The 19,020-nt window shown below is 37.6% G+C and overlaps 1 protein-coding gene across 1 annotated transcript in view; it reads right to left on the minus strand.

Annotated features, from left to right (window-relative positions):
- Positions 1 to 7,777: 7,777 nt before the first annotated feature.
- The window catches only part of LOC148874249 (transportin-1-like), an 87,953-nt gene continuing 76,710 nt past the window's right edge, over positions 7,778 to 19,020 (minus strand). The window contains exons 24-27 of the mRNA XM_088960478.1: positions 10,028 to 10,079; positions 9,870 to 9,938; positions 9,716 to 9,775; positions 7,778 to 8,492 (exon numbers count right to left, since the gene is read on the minus strand). Of these exons, the coding sequence (XP_088816604.1) occupies positions 8,409 to 8,492; positions 9,716 to 9,775; positions 9,870 to 9,938; positions 10,028 to 10,079 (265 nt within the window). The 3' untranslated portion in view covers positions 7,778 to 8,408. The remainder of the gene's footprint in view (positions 8,493 to 9,715; positions 9,776 to 9,869; positions 9,939 to 10,027; positions 10,080 to 19,020) is intronic.

The following is a 19,020-nucleotide window of genomic DNA, read 5'->3' on the forward strand; positions in this document are numbered from 1 at the left end:
TTCCAACTTCTAGAAGCTTGCTTAAGTCCATATATGGATCTATTTAATTTACATACCATGTGTTCCTAACCCGCAGCTGTGAAACCATGCAGTTGCTGCATATAGATATCTTCAGTAAGATCTCCATTCAGGAACACAGTTTTGACATCCATTTGCCAAATCTCGTAGTCATGGTATATTGTTATAGCTAGCAGGATCCTAATAGATTTAAGCATGGCCACCAACGAAAAGGTTTCCTCATAATTGATGTCCTCTTTTTGAATATACCCTTTCGCCACCAGACGAGCCTTGTAGGTCTCAACCATACAATTGGAGCCCTTCTTCCTCTTATAGATCCATTTGCAACCAATTGCTTTTACCCCAGGGGCGGATCTACTAGAGTCCAGACTCCATTGGTCTCTATTGAGTCCATCTCAGCTCTCATGACATCTACCCACTTCAAGGAATCTATGTCCAACATAGCTTTCGTATAAGTCACGAGATCCTCCTCGATGGTCGTAGCTTCCACCAGGTAACTATCTTGGTCATAGCCGAAACGAACTAGAGGCCTGGAAACCCGGGTAGATCTTCTAGTTGGTAACTACCTAGAACTTGTGGGACACCTCCCACTACCCCTGAGCTCTCCTCATCAAGAACAACTTCCTAACGATGATTGTTCAGAATGTAATCATCCTCCAAGAAATGGGCATTTTGGCTACAAAACACCTTCTATTCTCCCGGGTCATAGAATAGGTAACCCACAGAGCCCTTGGGGTAGCCTACGAATAGGCAACGACTGGTCTTGGATTCCAATTTGTCTGCACTTGTTCTTTTAACATGTGTTGGACAACCCCAAATCTTCAAGTGTCTTACATTTGGTTTCTTTCCGGTCCAAAGCTCATAGGAAGTCTTTGGAACTGATTTGGTTGAAACTCGATTCAGCATGTATATCGTAGTCTCCAATGCGAAACCCCAAAAGGATGTGGGCAACTTTGAGTGCACAAGAAGTGACGGACCATATCCAATAAGGTCCTATTCCTCCTCTCTAAAACACTATTTAATTGTGGTGTAGCAGGAAGAGTTAACTATGATACTATCCTGTTGACCTTTAAGTAGTCTCTGAATTCATCTGAGAAATACTCGCCACCTCGATCCGATCGAAGGGTCTTAATTTTTCTCCCTAACTGTTTCTCGACCTATTGTTTGAATTCTTTGAACTTTTCAAATGATTCAGACTTGTGTCTCATTAGGTACACGTAACCATACTGAGAAAAAATCATCACTGAATGTAATAAAATACACGTGCTGGTTACGAGTCCTAACACTCATGGGACCACATACATCAGTATGTATAAGGTCAAGCGTGCCTGTACATCTTTCAGACTTACCGTTAAATGGTCGTTTCATCATCTTACCCTGAAGGCAAGGCTCACAAGTGGGAAAATCTTCTATAGTTAAAAAATCCAAAGGATCATCCTTTACCAACCTTGTGATACGATCAATGCTAATATGGCCAAGTCGGTAATGCCACAGGCACATGGGATTAACTGTATCACGGATTCTTTTCTTGGTGATATCAACTGACATAGTTTTGGCTATGTTAGTTTAAGGATGAAGAACATTCTCAAGTTCTTCATATGTGATGAATTTGTTTTTTCTTTTAATAATAATCGTATTACCAAAAAGAATAGAATATCCATCCGCACACAATTTTGAAACAAAAATCAAATTTCTTCTAAAATTCTGTACATAAAGACAATCTTTAAGTACAATAGATCCTTCTTTGAAAAATAACTTTACGGTTCCTATAGCCGCAACTGTAACACTTGCAGAAGTCCCCAAGTAAAGCGTTACTTCTCCATCACCCAATCTTCTGCTTATCCTAAACCCCTGCAGTGAATTAGATGCATGAGTCGAAGCCTCGGAGTCAATACACCAGGAAGCAGAATTACCAACAAATTGGTTTCTATGACACAGGATTCGAAATTACCTTTCTTGGATTCTAGGTATTGAGGACAGTTCCTCTTCCAGTGGTCGGTCTGTTTGCAGAAGTGACAAGCATATGATGCTCTATCCTTCTTCTGGGGCTTTCTCTTAGCCTTCCTCTTTTTCTTGCCCGACTTGCTAGCTTCAACAAGCATAGCAAGAGGCTCATCCTTCTTTATCAGTTCTCTAGCCCTCTGCAACATATTGCTGAGTTCTTGAATGCTGACATTCAACTTGTTCATGTAACTTGTTCATATTATAGTTCATGATGAACGGATTGAAGGAAGGACGCAGAGAATTCAAGATGGCGTCTACCTTGGTCACATGGTCCATCCCGGATCCAAGAGCCTCAAGTTCATTGATATATCCCATCATCCGAAGACAATGGTCATGAACCTGCTGATTCTTGGACATTTAAGCGATCATGAACTATTTCAAGACCTTTTGGCGAGTAGAACGGTTATGCTCCTCATACATTTTCTTTAGACTGTCCAATATGTCCTTGGCCAGCTCGATCTGATCGAACTGCCTCTGTATTGGATTGTCTAGGGAGGCAATGATGTAACACCGGGCCAAGGAATTTTTCTCTTCCCATTCTTGGTAGTCCCTCATGCGGGCCTTAGAATCCCTATCTCCCGAACGCTCCAGGGCAGGGTTTTTAACCACCTTGTCCAACACCTTGTCCAACTTTTCAGAAGTTAGAACCAACATAAGGTTACGGTACCAGTTAGCATAGTTTGGTCCTTTCAGTTTGTTTCCATCCAACAGCTTTGCAAATTGTCCATTTGCCATTTTTTGTAAAAAGCAAACGTTAGTCCACAACCTAATTTTATTCATGTTATCTACATAGATATAACTTTTAATCTATGTTCCATTTTAATTTGTTCATCTCTAAGATTTCCCTCCTATCTCAGTGACACAGACTACGAATTGTCTCTAGAAATGTGGGAAATCACATAGGGTGCATGGAGCCATCTGTTTCAGCTACATAACCCCACCACCTTTCTGTGAAGGATCATATCCACTCATCATATGAGCTTTCCCTTTGGCCTTTGTCAAATAAGGTTCATTGCCATTTTAGGTTAAACCTTTCTATCCAGTGAGTGCTCACCCATCATATTCGTAAACGCCAAGGTACTGTGAGAGAGTCTTCCATTTTAGGATAGGCTCCTCCCACATCGGTCTATGACGCCCCTATCATCTTATGAAACATTCCAACAGATCCAACAGCAAATGGATAGCCCAATTTTGTGGTGCGTTTCCTCATTACTGAATGACCCATCTTCATGCTAATGATAGAAAGCCTTTAGAGAGTTCATCATATGAATCTCTCTATCACATGCACTCATATTTCAAGTCAAACCAAAGTGGCTCCCACTGACTTTCATAAAGCCAGATTTCGGTGGGCCCTAAACGGCTAGAGTTCCGCACGAATCCTCTTTAGGGAGGTGTGGAACCCACCAAAAAGGGAGATCATCCAATGATCTTTAGGGACACCATGGCAATGATGTGCATTTAGCCATGGTGTGCGCAAGAGCCACTATCGTATCTGCATGGGCCAAGTCCTTATGGCCCATGAACATTGCACATCACACATCCATACATCACATGCAAGGATAGAATTGATCCAATCAATTAATATTTGTAAAGCCCATTATTAAAGCCCAATTTAATCCATAATATTACTAATTAATATTATCTAGGTATATGGATTGAATAGCATTAAGCAGTTCGGCCCATATAGCTTTTTTGTAGTTGGTGGGCTTTAGCAATTTTAACTCCTTAAAATCGGGCCTTACAGGTGTGGGCCGAATCAAGTCTTACAATTAAACATCAATTCCTTGACCCAAGAGTGGGAAATTAGGGCTGAGAACAACCCCCATCGAACCACAGATTTGGTCCAACCAGTTTGGTCTAATCTGGTTCGAATGGGTCTAGGGTTTGATTTTTAATTCAAGAAGTTGATCTAAAATTAAATAACTGATTAAAGACAATAAAAAATCAGAACTAGGACTGTTCACACATCTACAACCTGCAAAACAGAAGTTAGATCACAGTTTGTAGTTTCTCAAACAGCAAATCACAGATAGCGATTTCTTCATCTATGAAATCTCCTTCTCCTACGCATCCAGTTTCGTTCTTGAAATAAAATAAAATAGAAAAATCCTAATTTTATATTAATATTACATCAGATCGAATTCCTATACATTCAGTCAAAAAATTAAAAAATAATTAATTACAGACCAAAATTTAAAGAACTGCAAATCGCAGTTTTCCTGCGCCATTAAAGAATTCGATCTCCACCGTACGAACAAACCATAAATCAAGAAAAATATAAAGAACTATTCTAAATATATTTCAGATTCATAAAGATTTAATTTCATATCAACAACCCTTGATCTGGGAACCGATTTCCCAGAAAAATCAATTATCTACGCAAATCGGGTACAACGCCTTCTGCCCATTTGCGTAGGTTCAGATCTGATCTATTTCGGTTCAAGATTTGAACCTATCTCTGATACCACTGAAGGGATGAGAGATCCATCATATGGATGGCCGAACCCAACAGGAAGGTAGGGCGAAATTTCAAAAATTTCTCTCTCTCCCTTTGGGAATCGCATTTCCTGTTTTAGAAAAACTACATTTTTCAAGGATCAATCTTGAACCAAGAATCGAACCAGATCTAAAACCAAAAGGTAGGAGAGAGAGGTACCTGATACGAAGAAATAATATCTCCCAATGAAGGTGTTCACGCCCAAGGAAAGTCCAAAGACTGCTCCCACTAAAGATGACACAGTGCAAGATGGAGCAAAATCAACAAGTGGTTCTTCCCAATAACCGAATCCTTCAACAAGAATTCGATGGAGGGTATGTGAGCACAACTTCATATCAGTTTTTCTCCAAAACTGATATCAAGAACTCTTCTTGATTGCTCCTACAGTGGAGTACGAACTGGCAATGGCGACAGCAGGAGGAGGGTGAAAGAGCAGAAGATGGCGTAGTCTTACTGTAGTTGTCTCCTCTCTTTCTATGATCTAAGATCTGAATGTTGTTGTTGTAACTGGAGGTTCGCCCTCCTCCTCCTTTTATAGCCTTAAAGAAATCAGCTCCTAATCCCATTAGGAGTTTCCTTATTCAAATCATTATTTGAATCTGGACTCTCTTTAAGAGATATGGATAAGCCTTATCTTATCTGCAGATTAGATCAGACCTCCTAATCTTATTAGGTGTTACGAAATCCAAATTTGTATTTGGATCTGGACTCTCTGAGTGGATAAGGATAATCCATTATCCTATCTACTAATCCAAATCCCAAATCCGCCTATCTTTAATTAACCTAATTAAACAAGTTCAAATTGGGCTTTAGGCCCATTAAGTTCATGTGCCCACTAACCTTCCAAATTGCTGTCCAGTTGGGTTTCCTTGTATAGCGTGGGACCCAAACATTGATCTACACATTAAGTCCATATCACTTATTGGCATATCAAAAACAACCCAATCTGGCACCTAGTGTAGTATCATAATCGAGTCTAGGGGTCAGGTGTAACATTCCAGTTTTGCCCATCAATCTCCAAGGTCCAGGGCAATACTAGAATTCTGGTCTGGTTCAGGGTTTCAAGAAAACACACACCACATGTACCTCAGGTCTCACCCTAGCAGCTGAGACAACCCACCCAAACCAACTTGGCGGCACATCAGTGTTAGCCTTGGCTGGATAAATCTCCCAAGATCTATCCAACGGCTGTGAAGATTCTAAACTAACACGATTCTCATATATGTCCAGTTTAATGGTATTATACAGAAACACACCACAATAACATGAATCAAATATGTACTTTATTCATTTACAATAAATGTCATAATATACATCATTCCAATTGGAGCTAAGGGCATGTCTAACATATAACCCTACAACAAACTTAAGAAAATTGTGTGGGGAAATAACATTCTAAAGACAATGCCTTTAGATATGCCTCAGAGCTTCTCCAAATTTTATGATCTAATTTACAAACAATTTGAATGTTCAAAGTGTTGATACACCCCAATACACCCCTTCCGTGGTATTAGGATGTATCAATATTTTGAACCTTTTTTTAACTTCTAGGGAAAATCCTTAAACCTCCAATTCTAAAACATCCCCACCTCCCCTCTTGATTGGCAAGATAGGACAATAATCTCTCTCCACTTGTTTAAATGTTAGTCGTTGTCATCATTTGATTTGTAAGCATATCTTGGTAGTTCATACTTCACATAAACTATTAAAACACATCCCTTATGTGCAAAGATTAAAGTATGGTATCAAGTATTGTATCAATCAACTTAGATATGGATACACTTTGGAAACGTATAAATATGGACGAAAAATATTGAAATGCTTGGATATGCTAGGGAAACATACAAAATTTTTCATAAATATACTAATAATATTAAATTTAAGCCAAATAACCACAAATAATGTATATGAAAACATTATATTACAATTAATATAATAGGATGCATAGATAACAAACAATTTTATTGATAATGTAACAACCAAGAGTTCAAAATGCAAAACATATGCTCCTATTATATTTTAATTATTATATTAGTTATTTTCTATTTTACTATTTTTACTTTTTTATATCAACAAAGAAGTCAACGGAATGTTAAATTCTAAAATGTAAATTAAAACATCAAGTAACAATTGATAGAATATATAATTTTAATCTAAATTTTATCACATCTATTAAACTTTCTAAGATACATATCATATGCAAATTCACAATTGTTAACTCTAAAATGATTATTTCAATATTAATATTTTTATTTCTAAAATTAAAATTCTTTTTTTATATATAAACATAGATTAATAGGTATGATAGATTCGATTTAATATTATATTCTTGAATATTTTGTAAACATTTTTTTTGTAAGTAATAAATTGTTGTAATTTAATGTAAATTAAAATACTAATTAATAATTTAAAAATTATATACAAATTTAAAATACATATCCTATGCAAATTTATAATTTTTAAGTACTAAAATAATTATTCTATTATTAATATTATATTTATATAAACTTTTTGAGATTGAAATAATCTTTTGATATAAATGTAAATTTGATATATTATTTATTCCATTATTTTATAAAATACTAATTTTATATATAATTTTTTTAATTTTTAGTTGGAGTTATTAAACAAAATTATTTATTATTTATTTGGATTACAATTAAACAATAAAGTAATAAAAGTTATTGCATTTCTCATAGTAAAAAGGTGTTCATGTCTCATGCGTGGTGACATGGCATATCATTGGCTAGGATTTGGATCATTGCATCATTCATTTTATAGTCAAAAGGCATTTATTCATGTCTCACACGTGGTGACATGGCATATCACTGTATATCCATACCGGTTGAATCGATCGATACAATGCGATACAGACTGATATACATCCATATCGGCCTGATATGCACAATTGGTACCGAATGCTACTGATACCGATGTATCATATCAATATTTCAATCCTTACGTAAACCAACATGAACAGTTTTGCATTAAGTGTAAATTCTTCCCCTCTTTCTTGAATGTACTTCAAGTAGTTTTTGTTACCTCACTTAAGTTTCTTCAAATCTCTATGCTCAATATTTCTACTAATGAAACACAAGGTCTAATACAAGTTTACCAAAGTTCCTCTACAGCTTGCCATGACGATTATAAGGACTATTAATATATCACGAAAATGATAAATCACGCCAAATTGCAAGTCGAAAACGCTCTATTATCATAAAAATAAACTGATTCAAATCAAACAGAACACAACTCTCATTAAACAAGAAAATCCAAGGCCACTAAATACTGGTCATTTCGCTGACAATCGATCAATACTGATACAAGCCCTCGATGCTCCATCTCTAAATGTAAGTTACAATCCAAAAACAATAAGAATTGAAAAGAAAAAACAAAACAATAAAATTTATGTAAAGCCCCTTTTAACAAAATCAGCGGAGCCTTCAGACTAAAACCTATCCACTGGCATGGTATAAACAATAAAAACAATAAACTGAAAATGAAGCAGGTGGAAACTGACACCTAATATATAATCTTTCTCAGTGCAAATATTGAAAGGGAACAATCACCAGCTTTCGTGTGCTTGGAAAACCACACCTTTGGTTGGACCTGTTTCCATTCCCCCCTTCAAACTCGCACTCAGCTGCTTCTGTTCAATATGGTTTCAAAATTGCCATCCTTCAGCTTCAGACTTCCATCCTAGAACTTGGGATGTAACTTCACCTTCTTTCGTTAAAATGCAACAGACAACCTTCTGCTCAAAGCAAATCACATCTTTGCTTTTCATCACAAGATGTACAGAAAAGGAACACTATCCAAGACACAGATATACACCTCTGAAGAAGCAGACTTGAGACAACTACCAGCATGGGCAATACAACACCTTTGATTATACTTGATATTTTGACAACTTGTCCTTCAGTGGAGGGTCCAATGCTGACATGCACTGTTCCCATGCTCCATTCCTAAGCATCTGTGAAATGTTCATGTAAATATTGTCCTATTAGTTCCATGATATCTAGTTGATTTTGTAGAAGTTGCCAATAAACGAAAATGATGCAGTCATATTCTCAACTGCAAGAGCTTGAATTTCAGATATTATCCTTCATTGGATAGCTGAACAGGGTATTTAGGAGGATAAGCAGGTCAAATAAGGCGAGGAGGATTTAGAAACCTAGGTTACATAAAAAACAAGTACCAACCACGAAAGCTTATGCAAGCTTATACCCTGTTAGAAAATAAGTTTGCCCATGCACTGTTAACTGGTCCACAGCAGTTTGGGAATCAGCATAATTGTGAAGGTGGCATCTGGGAAATGAGGTGTTTCCTGAATGCACCTTCATATTAAGCCATCTTTTATATGCCCAGTGTCTTTTAGTCAAGGAAAAGGGCAAGCAGGGCATCTTATCACATGTTGCACTTTATTTCTGCTCAACCATTAAACAATGTAGTATATATATTATTATTCTGTTTATTACTTATGTTTTCAGATTCTTGGTACAACATTTCCATTCTTGGACTCAGTGTAATGTAATATTCATTTGATTGGGTTCATTATGCTATATGGAAATTCATGATTTAAACATCTCTTCCTACTTTGCTGAAAAGAATTGATTATGTGTATGGACTATTGAAACTTATGACTAAAAAACCATTGTCTTATGAAATTAACGGTGCCATGCCTCTGATACAATAAAATTGTCTTTTTTTTTTTTGTCAAAATCTACAACCTAACTGGCATTTCAATGGCAAGTTGGTGCCTGTTTAAGCACTTAGACGACATGACAATATCTGGTTTCCTAGTCTCATTTCGCTGCCTAGATAACTATGACACCTGCAGATTTATTTGTTTCTTAGATAAATAACCTAGCAAGGCCCATGCCTTGATTTTTCACTTTTCAGCATATTATTGCCAATTTCTAGACAAGCTCCACTTTCCCAAAGTGAGATTTCGAAAGTTGACCTGCATGTTAATAATATGCTAACCTCAATTTTGGAATTACCAAATCCGTCCCTATAGGAAGTTTTCTCATATAAAACTTTATATGAACAAAAAGAAACATTAATCAGCTATGGAATGTTGCATGCAGACATGCAGAGACACTACTTCAAAAGTTCAACATAGAAGAAAATTCTAGAAGTTCCTATGCATGAATAGAATATAAACTGTTATCTTATACAGATATGGCAGCTCACCTGCTTATACCCATTTAACACTTGGCAAACTTCATTGTGTAGATCCTCACTCCTTATTTCCTAAAAAAAAAAAGGAACAGAAAAAAAAATAGTTAAGAGAAAGAAAGGCCTAACCTATGAATTGTTTGGAGTTCTAAAGTAATGTCATTCTTACATGCCAACTAGCAATGGCTTTGCACATATAAACGAGTGAACTCAAAGCCCCTGATGGATTTGTTCTAACCTGCAAATGTTTGATAATAACTATACAAAATGAAGACATTGCTATTGATCTAATCAAAATTTTATACCACTAAGAAAAGTATATCATACCATAGCACATAAACCTCGGAAAGCATCCTCTTTCTCAACATCATCACGTATCCTGCCACCATTTCATTGGTTATGAAAAACTATGAACAAAAACAAGCCTATGCATTAAAGGAAATGAAAAATGAATAAATTTAGAATAAAATTTGCAGAACTAATGTGGCCATGCAATTAAAAGAATGATTTTCTGGTTAAACCAAATTTGATATACTTTTTAACTATCCATATATAATAAACTTACATAAATATAAAACATAATATTCATATCTATATGCATATATGTACACATAATTATATTAAGCACACGTACATAAACAGAACCACATGTATAATAAATTCTAATCAAACTCAGATCTTAATTGGATGGAGTCAAATCTGGATCCAATCCAATTATTAAACAGATACAGATTGTGATATCCAAATTTGAAATCAGATTGAATGTCAAATCAGGTTTCAGACTTTTGGAGTCCATTAGCAGCCCTAGTAACAAGGTAAGTCTTGCTCAGCCTCATGTTATCACTTTCAGTCTCTATAGGCATGCCATCTATGATCTATCACCTTAAAAATAAGATGCACATGATATAAATACATCTGCTCCCTCTGCTCTATTCCCAGGACAATTCCCCTTTCACATTTCTCTGTCCCTCCTTTTCTGTTTTTCTATATAGGCGGCATTTGTTAGGTGTCTTTATTTTTCTTAAACAGGGTATATTTGCAATTTTATTAATCACATAATAAAAGAAATTTGAGTGACTGATAGGAAATAGATTGAACTATCCTAATACGCTCTGTCCTCTTCTTCTTTTTTGTATATATATATTTTTTTGTATTCTTCTCTTACTTTCTCTCTATTCTCTTTAGCTTTCTGATTAACCTGCTTTTTTATTAGTATACCTGAGATTGTACCAGGTTATTTTCAGCAACCAAACAAATTCACTAAGACTAAGAATGGGTAGGTCCACTGATTAGAATCAAGGTTTAAAATCTTGGTGTTGGTGGAAATGATAAAAGCATTGACACATCTTTTTAAATTATAACTTGTTCCAAATCGCTAAACAAAGCCAAGAAACTAATGCTACAGAGAAAAGAATACGTTCTGAAGTTGCCCTGTAAACCTTAAGACTCAATGCTTCATGATAGAATGAGTTAAAGCAAAATTTAAACATACAAAATTTTAAAGGTTGTAATAGATCAACCAAATAATCTATTACACAAACAAAAACTAATATTTAACTTCATGTTTGAAATGAATATTGAGCTAGCTCGAAGTGGCAATCATGTAAGTTAGGCGGGCAATAACATTGTTACTCCACATATCTACAAATATTGTCAGCAACTTATATTATAATATTATCTCTTGTACTCAACATAATTCTGGTAGTGTTCACTGGGGAATATGTCAATTTCAGTAAAATTTCATGTCACTACCCATGGAAGTGGAAATCGAAATATGTCATGGAAAGTGGAAACTATATCTCTTCTACTCCAAATAGTGCTGGTAGTGTTCATTGGGGAATATGTCTCAATTCGAGTAAAATTCCATGCCAATACCCATGGAAATGAAAATATGCCATGGAAATATTAAGGAAATTAGGGAGATTTTAATCCATGACTAGAATTTTGTTTCAATAATTGGTAGAACCCACAGATTGGGATTGTTTTGATAGTGGATAGGACATTAGGACCCACGGGACATAAACCCAGTTAATGGTAAATGGTGGAAATGGTCCACAAAATGTATTTAGGATCCACCGATCATGATTTTATTTTGAGTGGATAGAGCCCACTATTCAACTTTATTTAGTAGTGTATAAGACAACCAAATATAAACTGAATCTAACAAATGATATTAAACTAAGTGGTTCCATATATAGAACTTTTTTTTCTAGAGAAAGATAAGGGTGTTAAAGCCTTGCTCTTAACAGTATGGGGCCAACTGGTTGCCATGACAGTGGGTGGGACCCATTACTCAGGCTTGTTTTAATAGTATTTGAGACCCACCGAATATGAATTGAATCCAACAAATGGATATTAAGTGAAGTGGGTTCACAACTTCATATATAGGATATTTTTGGGAGAAGAGAAAGCTGTTAAAACTTGCTCTTAATAGTATGGGACCCACTTGTTTCTGTGACAGTGGGGACCCACTATTCAATCTTGTTTTATGATGGGTAAGACCCTCCTAATGTAAATTGGACCACACAAATGGGTATTAAATAGACTGAGCGCATATATAGCATTTTTGGGAGAAGATAAGGTTTTTAAAGCCTGCTGAGGCCCACCTGTTGTGACAATGGGAACCCACTATTCAATCTAGTTTAATGGTGGGTAAGACCCGCTGAATATGAGTTTAATAACCAATCAGAAATCTTCAAATGGGATAGGATTATCTATATAAGGGTGGATAAGATCTACCAAATTTAACCCTAATCCCAGGAAGAGACTAATTTTGGTCCTTATCACAAATTAATTGGATTCTCTTTCCTACGTAGCACATGGCCCAAAGAGAAGAGTATGTGAAATTTATTAGAATAAGACGAGTTGCAGACCCTTTGACTCAGAGTCTTATGAGGATCAGGGGAAGGATAAGAGGGCAACCTGCCACAGAAGAATACATGTAAATATGGAAGAACAGGAGAGAAGGAAAGAAAAAAAAAATACTTTTTACCCATACCACCTGTACTTCTCTCCTACCAGCAGAATTCTCTCTGGCTTCTCTTCTTTTTGTTTGATGCTTTCACTCCTCTCTCTAAAAATCTCCTCTCATTCTAATGGTCCCTCTTTTATAGACCCAGCCACCTGTCAATGTGGCAGTGTTAAAAACATGAGAAGTTAAAACAACATCCCCGTCTTCTTGTACATGGGGTAGTTATTTAACTTCACTTAATCAGCCTCACAACAGCTTTCCCCACAACTGAGGTATATGAAACATAAGAGGGGTTACTGTAAGTGGAACAAATAATACTCCATAATTTGATCCATCAAAATTAATGAAAAAATTACTCCTTTCTCAGAATCCATCTGAAATAATTCTTACAAACAAGAATATCAAACAGAATGCAGACTTCAAAAGTTCCCAAACAATGGAAGAAAAATACAGAAAACAGCACTAAAGCATCAAAAAGTACCAAACGGATTGGATCTTCTGTCACTAAACCTTAATCAGAACTCAGATCAGGACGTACTCAAATTCCTCCCTTTAGGGTGACTCAAAAATCACCGGAAATTTTCCAGATACCTTAAGCAATCCCCTTGACTGATTAATGGCAGAAAAACCAACTATGAGTCACTTTAAATTAAATAAAGCCCGATAAGTTCTTTGTCAGTTTCCTCTTCACAATTTGAGTAGATAGCGATATATTGCTACAGCTTGAGGGATAGGTTCATCACAGCAAGTCCTAAGAAATATACATTGCTACAGAAACTGTATAAAGGCATGTTTGTCCCTTTGAACAATTATATTACAAGTATTAAAAAAGGAAAATGTTCTATATTATAAAGCCCATTATAACACTATACACCATATTAGTTTATCTCTTGGTAAACAAAACTAAAGCGTCTCTCAAACCGAACTCCCATGATATAAAATGCATCATCATCATCAACACCAATATCCAATATTGATCACAAATTTGGATGGACTACCAACTACATAATGATAGGGAGCATTGCTTGGTGTAATGATAAAATCTCAGGCTGGCAAGTGTGAGAATACTGGTTTGGGTTTAAGAATGACTACTTTGTGCAAAAAACAAATGCCAAAGGTTAGCATAGTCTCAGTCTATCTCCTCCCAAGACCCCAGAGAACTGAGAGCAACATTAGACTGGGAAGTGGGGCAATGCAAGCTTGAGTCTGAGAGTGGGAGAATGCAAGCTCCAGTCTACCCTTCTCAAGACCCCAGACAACTGTGAACAACATTGGGTAAATGGCCTTTTTACCAACTACATGATAAGAGACTTAATATCAGCAATAATTCTATTCCTGTCCTTCCATAATTTCAAAACATGGCAAGTAGAATGGAACTCCAGAAGATTCATGGCCAGTACTGGACCAACAAAGAAGGATCCATTGCTAATTTACCATGTACAAAGAAATCTCCAATGTTCTCCTCATGGCTGTATTACACATAAAATCTAGGCTTGATATCTCGAAACCCTCCTACTGTTCTAAATGATTCATAATCAAGAAATGAGAAGAGATAAAATACAAGAAAAGGCCTCTACCCTCATGGAAATTGGATTTTAACATAAACATATTAATGCATTCTTTGAGGCAGACAATCAGATCAACATATTAATGCATTCTTCAATTTCTCAATTAAATGTAAGGCAGAAAAATACCTGCTCATTTCCAATCTGGAAGTGTTTCCTAACAGAAATATCCTTGGAATTAAGACAATAAAGTCTTGAACAAATCTAAATATAGAAAATCCGCAAATATAAAATAGTTCATTCAATTAATGGAAAATAAAAGCTTCATTCAAAACATGAAACACACAACCGCATGCAAGAGTCCTAGAGTCCCATTAAAATCAGGTCAACCTATACTTGCGGATCAATATCTTTGTTTTGACTGTTGCTACAGTAGTCCGAACAGGAAGAGGAGAAGAAGAAGAAGAAGAAGAAGAAGAGAAGAAGAAGGGTCTGTCGAAAATCTGATGGTTTACCCATTCAGTCGACCCCCTTAATCTATATTAGGTTCTAATCATAGTTACAAAGACAGAAATGACCTTACTTAAGTGTGGGGCAGAGTAACTCTAATAACACTGCCACATAAGCAAGTTACTTAATATACAGAAGAAGACTAAACTACCCCTATTCGGCACATCTTAACACTCCCCCTCAAGCTGGAGAATATATGTCATATAATCCCAGCTTGTTACATAGATAGTTCACTTTCCCTGAGCTTAGATCTTTTGTAAACAAATCTGCCCACTGGTCATTGGAGCCCACATGTTCTGTATTTATCTCTCTGGCAAGAACCTTCTCTCTCACAAAGTGGCAATCAACCTCTATGTGCTTTGTTCTCTCATGAAAGATAGGATTAGTGCAGCTTGGTTGTCACAGTACAATTTCATAGGTTTATCCATGTGAAACCCAATTTCTTGTAGGAGATTCCTCAGCCACACTAATTCACAGGTAGTGTGAGCCATGGCCCTATATTCGGCTTCAGCACTGCTTCTGGCTACAACCGTCTGCTTTTTACTCTTCCATGTCACAAGATTTCCTCCCAGAAATGTGCAATAGCCTATAGTAGATCTTCAGTCACTCACTGAGCATGCCCAGTTTGCATCTGTATACCCAACTACTTCAAGTTTTCCTCCTGGTTTATACAATAGCCCACGACCTGGAGCACCTTTCATATACCTCACAATTCTAAGGATTGCATCCCAGTGAGGTATACGAGGGTTCTGCATGAATTGGCTCACCACACTGACTGCAAAGAAGATGTCGGGTCTCGTGATAGTCAGATAGTTCAGCTTTCCCACTAGTTGTCTATACCTTCCAAGATCTTCAAATATTTCTCCTGTATCACTGCTCAACTTAACATTTGGTTCCATAGGGGTCTCAGCCGGCTTTGCACCTAACAGTCATGTTTCTTCCAATAGATCAAGGACATATTTCCTTTGGCACAGATTCACACCTTGTTTTGACCTGGAAACCTCTATTCCCAAGAAATACTTTAATGTTCCAAGGTCCTTTGTTTGAAAATGATTTTGTAGAAATACCTTTAGTTTGCCAATCCCCAATTTATCACTACCAATGATGACAATATCATCCACATAGACCACTAATAAAATCTTCCCAGCTTCTGAGTCATAGCTGAACACTGAGTGATCAACCTGGCATTGCTTCATTCCAAAACTCTTCACCACTTCGTTGAACTTCCCAAACCAAGCACGTGGAGATTGCTTCAACCCATAAATTGCTTTCTTCAACCTGCACACCTTACCACCCTCCCCCTGAGCAACAAACCCAGGTGGTTGCTCCATATATACCTCCTCCACTAGATCACCATGGAGGAAGGCATTCTTTATGTCAAGTTGAAGGAGAGACCAATCATACATAACTGCCAAGGAAATTAGGACACGAACGGAACCAATTTTAGCCACCGGTGAGAATGTCTCCATATAGTCCACACCATACACCTGTGAGTAACCTTTAGCAACAAGTCTGGCCTTCAGATGCTCTACACTACCATCTGGCAAGTATTTCACAGTATACACCGATTTACAGCCCACAGCATGCTTCCCAGGTGGAAGAGTAGTAAGTTCCCACGTTTGAGTATGTTGAAGAGCAAAAAGTTCCTCCTCCATTGCCCGCCGCCATCCAGGTGAACTAAGAGCTTCTTGAACATTGTTAGGTAGGGAAATAGAAGACAAAAGTGAAACAAACTGGCGATGTGATGCAGAAAGACGAGATAATGAAACAAAATTGGAAATGGGATGGAGTGTGGAACTACGTTTACCTTCCCGTAAGGCAATGGGTAGGTCAAGATCTGAAGGTTCAGCAATAGGAGCCATGAGAGGATCCGCAGATGAGGTAGAAGTAGGAGGAGGGGCCGGTGCCGTTCGACGTGTATACACTTGTCGGATCGGTGGTCGTTCAGTGGTGACCTGCACTGGATGAGGAGATGAGTCTACTCCAACAACAGCCTCTGGAACTAAATCACTGACAGGAAGAGGAAGAGGAGGTAAGGGTGAGGACAAGGGTGCTTCATGACTGGAGAAGAAGGGGACAGACTCAAAAAATGTGACATCAGGGCAGACATAGCACTTTCGGGCAATAGGATTGTAACACTTGTACCCTTTTTGAGTCCGAGAGTAGCCAAGGAAGACACATTTAATTCAGCGTGCATCTAGCTTGTCTATTCCAGGACTCAGATTATGAACAAAGCACACACAACCAAAGACACGAGGAGTTAATGGAAACGGAGATAAAGTGGGAAACAAGATGGAGAAGGGGGACCGACCATGAAGAATAAAAGAGGCCATCCGATTAATGAGAAAGCATGCAGTGAGTACAACATCACTCCAAAACCGTTTAGGAACATGCATGTGGTGAAGCATAGACCGAGCAATTTCAAGAAGATGATGATTCTTCCGTTCAGCCACCCCATTTTGTTGAGGGGTGAAAGCACACGAGGTCTGATGAATAATGCCATGTTGTTCTAAATACTGTTGAAATGCAGTAAGAAAGTATTCACGACCATTATCTGAACGGAGAACTTTGATTGGAACACCAAATTGTGTGCGTATTTCAACATGGAATTTTTGAAAAATGGAAAATAATTCACTTCTTTCTTTCATTAAGTAAATCCATGTCATTCTTGAACAATCATCAATAAAGGAGACAAAATACTTGTACCCATTATAAGACTCTATTTTGATTGGACTCCAAACATCTGAGTGAACCAAAGAAAAAGGACTCAACATACAACTCTCAACTCTTGGACTGAAGGCACGACGGTGTTTACCAAACTGACATGACTCACATTGTAAAACTGACAACTAACTCAATGATGGAACCAACATCTTGAGAACCTTGAGAGATGGATGTCCCAGTCGGCAATGCCATTGTAGAGGAGTAAGGGAAGTCTGAAGTGCAATTGAAGATCCACTGCCGTCAAGGTAATACAATCCACCAGCTTCATGCCCCCCACCAATCTTCTTTCCCGTCTTGAGATCCTGAAAAACACAAGTGGAAGGAAAGAAGGTAACAGAACAGTTAAGAGCTTTGGTTATTTTACTAACAGACATAAGATTGAATGGAAACTTAGGTACGTATAAAACAGATGATAAAGGGACAGAAGCCAAGTCAACATTACCAACACCACAGATGGGAGATGAGGACCCATTGGCAGGTGTAACAATTTGTGGTGTGGAGGTTTCAGCAAGAGAAGAGAACACACTTGGAGTCCCAGTCATATGATCTGAGGCTCCAAAGTCAATAATCCATGAAGGAGTTTTAGATGACATGCAAGCGATACCTGATAGGGCATATGTGGCAGTGGTATGCTGTGAAGTAGTTCGAAGGAACCGTTCATACTCATCACGCGAAACACTCATCATCTCCCTCCCAGAAGTAGATGTAGATGTGGAAGGAGTTAGGTCTGCCAGTTTACTGTCACTAATAGCAACATTGCCTACTACAACATGATTAGCCCATTTAGAGGGAGGGCCATGTAGATCATAACAGAAATTCACTGTGTGTCCATCCCTACCACAATGAGTACACTTCCTTGTAGAGTTATTTTTTCCTCTGCCACGGGCTCCTCCTGAGTCATGGCCACCCCTACCAATCATGGAATTGCCACGGCCCCCTCTGGAATGACCTCCCCCTCTTGTACTATGTCCACCACCTCTAGCTGTCACAAGTGCTAATCTATCATACTGTGTGGGGTTCTCTGTCTGGCCCAAAGAGATTCTATGAAGTCTTGAGAATACTTCCTCAAGTGTAGGAAGAGTAGAGCCCCCCAATATTTGAGCTCTAACTGGTTCATATTCCGACTTCAGCCCCACTAAAAATCTTGTAACATCTAGTTGCTCCCTTTGTTGTTGCAGAACTTGAGTATCTGGAGTAAGGGGATGATAGACATTGAGTTCATTCCTTATATTCTTCATGCAGGCATAGTACTCTTCTAGTGTTTTGGTTCCTTGTTGCAAATCAAAGTATTCCCGATACAGCTGATATACTCTTGTTGTGTTATCTTGTCCAGAATATAGCTTCTTAGCATGCTCCCATATATCCTTAGCCGTATCAAGGAACATGAAGTTGGCATTGATTTTGGATTCCATACTATTCCACAGCCAAGTCATGATTTGAGCATCTTCTTGTTCCCAATCATCAAACCCTGGAGAGTCAACCGGTGGCTTCTCATCTCTAACATGCTTTGCTTTCTTCTTTGCCTTGAGAAAAACTTCCACGGATTTAGCCCATGGAACATAGTTCTCCCCATTTAGCTTAATTGAGGTCATTTGTACTCCTAGGTAGTC

The sequence above is a fragment of the Nelumbo lutea genome, chromosome 1, assembly GCF_056320005.1.
Source record: "Nelumbo lutea isolate HS-2025 chromosome 1, American lotus-T2T, whole genome shotgun sequence".
NCBI classification, from domain to species: Eukaryota; Viridiplantae; Streptophyta; class Magnoliopsida; order Proteales; family Nelumbonaceae; genus Nelumbo; species Nelumbo lutea.